Source organism: Nannospalax galili, unplaced genomic scaffold (assembly GCF_000622305.1).
Source record: "Nannospalax galili isolate Female #2095 unplaced genomic scaffold, S.galili_v1.0 scaffold781, whole genome shotgun sequence".
Taxonomy (NCBI): domain Eukaryota; kingdom Metazoa; phylum Chordata; class Mammalia; order Rodentia; family Spalacidae; genus Nannospalax; species Nannospalax galili.
In genome coordinates, this window is record NW_008346898.1 from 51561 (window position 1) to 60771 (window position 9211).

General features: G+C 46.2%; 1 protein-coding gene across 1 annotated transcript; it reads left to right on the forward strand.

The window, feature by feature from the left end:
• The first annotated feature begins 204 nt into the window (after positions 1-204).
• On the forward strand, positions 205-6254 carry Lyzl6 (lysozyme like 6). The gene is made up of 5 exons (XM_008843223.3): positions 205-219; positions 268-373; positions 2755-2913; positions 3891-3969; positions 5906-6254. Exons 1-5 carry the CDS (start codon positions 205-207, stop codon positions 5973-5975), a joined length of 429 nt encoding a protein of 142 aa, XP_008841445.2. The 3' UTR covers positions 5976-6254.
• Positions 6255-9211: the final 2957 nt, after the last annotated feature.

Sequence of the window (9211 nt, forward strand, 5' to 3'; positions counted from 1 at the left end):
ATCTATATTTTGAGCACTTCCTCACTTTCTGATGCAAGATAATCCAGAATTGTCTCACATTCTTTCCTGCTCTAGCCCAGAAATCTGCCATATTCCTAGGAGTCCTGGTTCCATTTTGTGAGGAATGTGAGACCACAACTTATTATTTCTTTAATCACTACAGTGTCCTGATTAGTTAGGTATTAGCAAATTTTCATTCCACAAATGGAGTCCAAAGAGGTAAGTATGTTGTTTAAAATCACACAGCAGCCCAGCCTTTAAGAGCAGTGCCTTCTTGTGGTGAATGGTGCAGAACTCATCCATCGCTGTGCCTTGGCCAAAGTGCTGCAGGAGGAGGAGATAGATGGGTTTGAGGGCTACTCCCTCACTGACTGTGAGTGCCACTTCTTCAGCTACTTCCTGTTCCTCCTCCTCACCCAATTTTCTTACCCACCTTCCTTTGTCATTCAAAGTCAAGTTCAAAGAACAATCCCCCACCAGAACCCTTTCCCAACAACCCCTATTTCTTTTTCAAAAATATTTTATTAGCTGGGCGGTGGTGCACGCCTTTAATCCCAGCACTCGGGAGGCAGAGGCAGGTGGATCTCTGTGAGTTCAAGGCCAGCCTGGTCTACATAGTGAGTTCCAGGACAGTTGGGGCTACAGGGAGACCCTGCCTCAAAAAGACCAAAAAAAATTTATTATTTTTACTTTACGTGTATGAGTGTATTGTCTGCATGTGTTTAAGTGCACCCATGTTGTGCAGTGCCCACAGAGGTCAGAAGAGGGTGTCAGATCCCCTGGAACTGGAGTTGTTAGCTGCCATGTGGATGCTGGGATTTGAACCTGGGTCCTCTGCAAGAGCAGCCAATGTTTTTAACCTCTGAGCCATCTCTCCGACCCCAATATTTATTATTTTTATTTTATATGTATGAGTATATTGCTTGTATGTGTAAAAGTGCACCTGTGTTGTGAAATGCCCATGGAGGTTAGAAGAGGGCATTGGATCCCCTGGAACTGGAGTTACAGTTTTTAGCCACCACGTAGGTGCTGGGAATCAAACCCAGGTCTTCCTGCAAGAGCAGTTAGTGCTCTTTACTGAGCCATCTCTCTAGCCCCATATTCCCGACTTCAACTAACAGTTATTACTGAGCACTTATTATGCACCAAAAAGTATTTTAGGTTCAGGGGATACAGAAGTAAGCTAACTACCCTTCCCTCAAGTGATCACATACTGGGCGGAAAGAGTAGGAGTGAACACATTCACATATACTTTAGTATTGGCTGGTGGTGAAATGCACGAATTTATGATACATCCCTGGAATCCCAGCACTTGGGAGACTAAGACAGGAGGATTGTCATGAATTTGAAGCCAACCAAGGCTAAACAGCAAGTTCCTGTCTCAAGCAAATAAATAAAAAAAATTTTACAGGGCCAGTGAGATGATAATGAGAGTAAAAGCACTTATTTTGCAAGCCTGACAACCTGGGTTTCATTCATGGAACCCACATTAAAAAAAAAAAAGTCAGATGTGGTAGGGGCACATCTATAATCCCAGCACTCCTATAATGAGATGGGAGGAAGAGACAGGAGGACCTGCCTGGAATGCCAGCTAGCCTGGACTACACAGTACAGCAGAAACTACAAGAGAGGCCATGCCCTCAACAGGTGGGAGGAGAGAACCAACTCCCAAAAGCTGTCCTCGGACTTCAACAAGCTCTCGCTCTCGCTCTCTCTCTCTCTCTCAAATTAAAAAAAGAAAAAACACCAACAAAACACCAAAACGAGCTCAGTGGGTAAAAGCACTTACTGCTCTTCCAGAGTACCTACCTGGGTACTCTGCACCCACATCAGGCAGCTCACAACCATCTGTAACTCCAGTTCCAGGGGATCTGACACCCTCTTCTGGTCCCCATGAATATTTGAACACAGACATAAAGTCACACACACACACGCACATGAATAAAAACTTAAAGCCAGGCATGGTGGCGCACACCTTTCATCCCAGCACCTAGGAGGCAGAGACAGGTGGCTCTCTATGAGATTGAGGCCAGCCTAGTCTACATAGCGAGGTCCAGGTCAGCTGCAGCTACAGAGAGACCTAATGAAAGACCAAAAAGAAATTAAAAATGGAAAAAGACCCTAAAAACCAAATACTTTCATGTATGCATAAAGAAAAATAAGGTGGGTGAGGGCACATTTCAACAGTTAACAGGCACTGTTAAAAATCAAGCAGTCAGAGAAGGACTCTGAGAAAGTGACACTGGGCAATGCTAATCATCCAAATGTCTAGGAAGGGCATTCCAGGCAGAAGGAACAGCTAATGTAAAGGCTTCATCATTCTGCATGGAAAGAATCCCTTTCACCTGAAATTTGAATGTACCTGCTGTGTGACATCTTCTCCTTTTATCCTGGTTTGTGATTTTTTTTTAAACCCACACTCTCATTCTGTCTGTACCACAGGCCCTTCAAAGGCAGCGTCTATAGTAGGCTCAGCCTAATCTCCCTTATTGGCTATGCATAGTTCCTGACACATAGTAGGTGCTCAGTAAGGGCAGGAAAAAAAAGTAGATGGAAAGATGGATGACTGTCTGCAAAAACGAATGGGACTGAAGGTTGTGAGGAGATGCCTGTGGGTGTTTCTAGCTCTCTAGGTCCACTAGCCTCTTGGGCCTTGTTTTTTCTTCTCATTCCTTGCCCTCCTTTCCCTGTCAGCCCCCTTCTCACTCAGGTTGGCTCCTTCCTAAATCCTGTTCCCCTTCTGTCTGTTCCAAGGGCTGTGCCTGGCTTTTGTGGAAAGCAACTTCAACATATCAAAGATAACTGAGAATGCAGATGGCAGCTTCGACTACGGCATCTTCCAGATCAACAGCCATTACTGGTGCAACGACTACCAGAGTCACTCCGAGAACTTCTGCCACGTGGACTGTCAAGGTCTGGTAGGGAGCCCTGGGCATGCTCTTCCAGGGGTGTTTCAACGAGCAGGAAATCCTCAGGGTCCTGATGCCCTCCCTTGAAGGAGGTTGTGCAGGTCCCTTGAGCAGGATCCAGAGAGGCTTTGAACGGACAGGAGTGGCAGAGCAGCCACATCAGACACATTGACTGATAGCATGCTACATACTGAGTATATCACGTGCATAGCTCATTTCATCTAACCTTCCATGCAGTAGGAACTATTTATTATTTCTGCTTCCCAGATGAGCAAACTCAGCCTCAGAGAACTGAGGCAGGCGTAGCATCATTAGTACCATCTACTTGGGAGTCTGGGGCAAGATGATTGCTGGAGTTCAGTAATTTAAATTTAAGGCCAGCTTGGGGCAACACAGAAAATGTTAGGAGAGGATAGGAGAGAAGGGGAGAGGGGAAGGGTAGGAGAAGGGGAGGGGAAGGGGGAGAGGCAGAGACTAGAACTGAATGCGAATGTGACTTATGGCCTTGAAGACTCAGATATAGCATTCACTAGTACCCAGGTTAATAGTCTAAGCAAAAACTAAGTGCAAACTCCTTGCCTCAAAGCTAATATGAGAAGCTTGATGGGGCTTGTAACTCCTTTGTTCTCTAATGTCCTTAGGCTCCTTGCCTATAAGACCTTTTCATTAGGCAGGACTTTTTCTTGATCTGTGTGCTGTCTGCTTTGGCATCTCCGCTCCTCAGAAACCCTGCAAACTTTGGATGAGCCACCATCTATCCTGGCTAGAAGAATAGTAATGGGCAGGCCCAAATCTCAGACCTCCTGGCCCCACTTCTATCTCTAGCAGTCACTGTAGGAATGTCTAAATGGGTCCCTGGGAAGACCTTGCTTAATCTGGAAGGCCCTTTGAAACAAGTCCTGTGCAGGCAGGGCTGGTGTTTTCCTGGTCTTTGGGACTGATCTCTGTGCCTGTCACAAGTAACCTCTTTCTTCCTTTCAGACCTATTGGATCCTAGACTCCTTCCTTCCATCAACTGCGCAAAAATGATTGTGTCTGGATCAGGAGGGGTGAAGAACTGGTGAGGGGGGCTGATGGGACTAAGTTGGTGGACAAAGCCTCCCCACCCCTAAAAGGGGGATGTGACAGAGAAAGGAGCAGTGGGCAGGAACTTGTAGGCCTTACGGAGGTTTAGAAAAATGTGAGATAGCAGCTGGGCTTGGCACTCTGTGTCTAAACATCTGGGTTTGTTTCTTTTTCTGATACTGTATTAAGCAAAACCTTTCTGGTTGTAATAAGAGAAAACAATTTACTTTCAGTTATTTATTTATTTATTTATTTATTTATTTATTTATTTATTTATTTATTTAGTGTGTGTGGCCGGGGGGGGGGAGTGCATCTGTGTACACATGTGTGAAGACCTGAAGTTGATGGAAGGAGTTTCCTCAATCTCTCTCCACCTTTGTTTATTGGGCCGGGGTCTTTCAGTTGAACTCAAAGCTCACAGATTCAGCTAGTCTGGATAGCCAGCTTGCTCCAGGAATCCCCCATCTCTGCTTTCTGAGCACTGGAATTACAGGCAAGCCACCAAGCTTATCTAGCATTTATGTTAGTTCTGGGGATCCTTATACTTGTATGGCAAGTGCTTTAACCATGGAGCCAGCCCCCCAGCCCAGAAATTTATTTCAAGAAAAGGTCTCTTACTGAGCCCACTCAAGAGGTGCAGCTGGGCCTCAGGACAAGACTGAGAGAGAGACTGGAAAATAGGTAAAAGCTTCTCACGACCAGTTTCTGCTTCTGTTGTGCATTCAAGTCACTATTTCTGTAGACCAGCGTCCTCTGCTCCTACATCCACAAGGCAGACTACAGGCTTCCAAGTTTATAACTTAAAGTCCTAAGCAATCATAGGGGGCTGGTTAGTCCAGGTCCCAGTCTGAGCTCCTGAGCTAGAGACTCTGATTGGTTTAGTGTGAATTATATGCTCTCCTACTTGAACCAATCAGCTGTAAGCATGGGAAGACTTAAGCAAAACAAATATGTTTCCTGTAGGGGCCCCCTCAAAATAGATAATATTTCTTATTAAAGGTGTGGGCCCCTTAGCTGGACACCCCAAAGTTTTCAGCTTCTCAAAGCTGGATGCATAGGGGTCACTTAGCCTTTTCTCTAATTCAAACTGGACATATATAATAGAAATAAACAATAATATGTAAATGTCTCCCTCTACAGACAGCTGTAAGAATGGAAGTAATTGCAAATTCAAAATACCATCCAGGAAAGGACACTGATGATTATTAAGGCTGATTCTTAGGGATGGGAGAGTCAAATATTGCAACTAGGATTTTTTAAAGTAACTCTTAGTCCTATAAAACAATGCATTTTAGCCGGGCGTGGTGGCGCATGCCTTTAATCCCAGCACTCGGGAGGCAGAGGCAGGCAGATCTCACTGAGTTCAAGGCCAGCCTGGTCTACATAGTGAGTTCCAGGACAGCTGGGGCTACAGGGAGCCCCTGTCTAAAAAAAAAAAAAAAAAAAAAAAAAAAAAAAAAAAAACCACAATGCATTTTCCTTCAAAGGAAAATGAGGATTTGAAAATGTAGATGCATGCTACATGAGGGAAGAGGGCAAGCCCCAGGGGTGAGGGAACTTTAAAGAAAATACAGAAAGGAGCTGGGCATGGTGGTGCACACCTTTAGTCCCAGCACTCGGGAGGCAGAGGCAGGTAGATACCTGAGTTCAAGGCCAGCCTGGTCTACATAGTGAGTTCCAGGCCAGCTGGGGCTACAGGGAGACACTGTCTCAAAAAGATGATGAGGATGAAGATGAAGAGGAGGAAGAGGAGGAGGAGAAGGGGAAGAAGGGGAAGGGGAAGAAGGAGGCGGAGGAAGAGGAAGAGGAGGAAGAGGAAGAAGAAGAAACAGCCTAAAGAGCTAGAAATGAGAGGGAGGAAGGAACTGGGTTAGATGGTGGTGAAGAAGCAATTAAATACAAAGCAAAAATCCTGTCTTTTTACCCCACAGGGTAGAATGGAGGTTGCACTGTTCAGGACGGCCACTCTCCTACTGGATAACAGGATGCCATCTGGGATGAAACAGAGCGCAGGCCCACTGGGGAGTCACTCCAGGACGCCTGTATGACTTGGAGATTCTTCACTACTTCGTCCTCTTGCCTTCAACTCATATTATTTTCTTCTCTTCTCACTCACAAGTAAAACTGACCAGAGTCCCAGGGATGTAAATGCCTTTCTTAAGGTCCCTCCTTGTGTTCATCCAGGCCCAGTTCCTTTGTTCCTATCACTTTCAACCCAAGAAGACCACAATAAATAAATTTGAATTTTTTAATTTATTAAAGGACACCCTGGGCAAAGAATGTGTTAATTTAGTCATGATTAATTCCATACATATTTGAGTATCTACTAGTGTAAAGAGTGTTTGTTGTCTAGGCACTAGAAGGAAGCCGAACCTAACTGTTGTTTTCAGGTGTTCATAACTGAAGTGGAGAAGCAGAGACATCTACAAATAATGAATGCTAAAATGTATAATAAAATCTATAATTATTGTTTAGAAGCAGTACCAAGATGTAATTCACCCAAGGCAACTATTTTTTAAAGGTTAATAGAAAGATCAGATGTAGGTAGTGGGTGGGAGTAAGGGTCTGGTATCAAAGTGGAGAAAGGAGCGCTGAGTTGGAGATACGGTACCAGGTGCTAGTGATCTGGGAAGAATGAACGAGAATCTAGATGATTAAAAAGGAGGGCCAGCAAGATGGCTCAGCAGGTTAAGGATGCTTGCAGCCACACCTGATGACCTGAGTTTGATCTCTGGAACCTACATGGTGGAAAGAGAAAACTGATTTCTGGAGGCTGTCCTCTGGCCTACACACCTGTGCCATGGCGTGCGTATGCGTGCGCGCACGCACACAGACACACACACACACACACACACATGCAACAACAACAAAAAGCTCTTCTGGATAGGATCCAGTTGGCTCAGAGGATGCGGATGAAGAGTAGAACTTGCTTAAGGAGAAGGCAAGGCAGAATGTTGGGGGAATGTCCTGCATATAGCCACGATCAGTACTGTCTACCAAAGCTGGCGTATTAACTTGGGACACTTATTTTTCTACCCCTGGGCTTTAACTGCATCAGCAATAACACAAAGGATATTATTAGGCCAGTAAAAAATCAAACCAATAACTAAACCAGAAGCACTCTGTATTAGTTGCTTTTCTTGTTGCTATGACAAAATACCTGACAAAAACAAGTTTTGTTCTGTTTTGTTTTGGGCTCACAGTCTGAGGGTCCAGTACACCATGTCTGATACAGCAGCAGGAATGTAATAATGGCTGCAAACAGGAAGCAGAGGTGAATGCCGGTTCTCAACTCACTTCCTACTTTTTATTTGGTCCAGGACCCCAGCCCAAGGAGTAATACCACGCACATTCAGGTAGGTCAATAGTTCCTCAGTCAAACTTTTTTAGAAATGACCTCATAGACACACCCAGAGGCGTGTCTCCATGGTGATTCTAAATCCAGTCAAGTTGACAAGGAATAACCAGCAGAAGTTCAAGCTTTTGTCTGTAATATTTAGTTAAAAGAGTAGAGTATTATAAACTGGGTGTGGTGATGCATGCCTTTAATCTCAGCACTCAGGTGGCAGAGGCAGGCAGATCCCCGTAAGATCTAGTCCAGTCTAGTCTATCTAGTAAGTTCCAGGCCAACTAGGACTACAGGGTTTGACGCCCTGTCTCAAAAAACAAGTATTACAACAACTAGCTCTATTTCAGCATCTTTTTTTTATAAAACGATTTTTAGCATCAGATTTTTATGGAGATCAGACATGTAGAAGAGTGTACTATAATAGATTTTATTTTACAAAATTAAAAAATTACTGTCCTGTCATTTTGCTGAGGACGGGCAAAAACTTCTTTACAGACCAGCATGGACTATGAAGGACTGAAGGCTGTCATTTGGAACTCCCAAACCTCTTCTGTGGAGTCCTTTTAGCCTAGTATTAAAATGAAGAGCCTCAAGCCCCACCTCTCTCTGAGCACTGCTCCCATAAACAGCCCATTATATATCCTGGAACACCTTTCTCAGGCACCACCAGCTACAGTACTGTTGCCTTATATGAACCCATTCTGATTCCTTTCCAAATTTCTTTCCTTCTCTAGTCTCCAGCTTCTCATAGTGTCCAAACTCTGCAACACACCACTCCAAATTCCAGGGCAACCAGGGAATTCTCTTTAAAGATTTCATGCCAGACTCCTAGTGGTTGAATTCTGCTCTGACTTTCATATTTAAAACTAAAAGTACTCTTAACTCAAAGATTGCATCTCTAGAAGTCATTTCCCACAAGTTCAATAGGGCTAACTACTGTCTTGGTCTCTGGAAGTGCAGATGAAGTCGGCCGCTACAAAGCTGTGCATATTGGATCCTGTAAGTTGACTCTTAGGACTACCTGAAAGATACACTTGGAGTACTAGAGCCAACTCTGGCACTGGCGGTGAGACTGGAGGAGGGGACCTAGAGACCAGCACCACGAAGGGAAAGGGGCTGGCTCCAGGCCGGCCTCACAAGCCTCACCGCTCACAGATGCTCTTAAAAAAAAAAAAAAAAAGTCTCAGGTGTTGTTTGCGCAGGCGCATTGACTGCAGGATGGTTCAGTAGCCACTGCGCTGAGCGAGGACGGACCGGGCCGCCACTGCGCTGAGGGAGGATGGACCGGGCCGCCGCTGCGCTGAGGGAGGATGGACGAGGCCGAAGCCGCGCTGAGGGAGGATGGACCGGGCCGAAGCCGCGCTGAGGGAGGATGGACGAGGCCGAAGCCGCCCTGAAGGAGGATGGACCGGGCCGCCACTGCGCTGAGGGAGGATGGACAAGGCCGAAGCCGCGCTGAGGGAGGATGGACGAGGCCTTGAGTGTGCGGGGCTGGACTGCGGGAAGATGGACAAGGCTGCTAGCTGCACCGAGGGAGGGACCAGGCTGCCGCTGCGCTGAGGGAATAAAGAACAAGGTCTACCAGGGGCGCCCTGTCAGGCTCTCACCTGCTTGGAGACTTTGCTGAGGGACGCAGGTCTAGCGGACCAGGCAGTCTGTGAACCACAGTTTGACAGAGACCAGAGCGCCACCGTTTGACATCTCACGATGTCCCTCCTGGGAGGAAACCCTGTTCCTTCAGTGGGAAGTGTTCCGAGGAAATACTGCGGTTGATAAGGGCATGGGGACGTGCAGGGCCCCGGCTTGGCTTTCCACCGGGGATTTCCACGCTTACTACGTGCCCCGCCCCGCCCCCCCCCCCCCCTCCCCTGCGTTCTCCGTTGGGCCT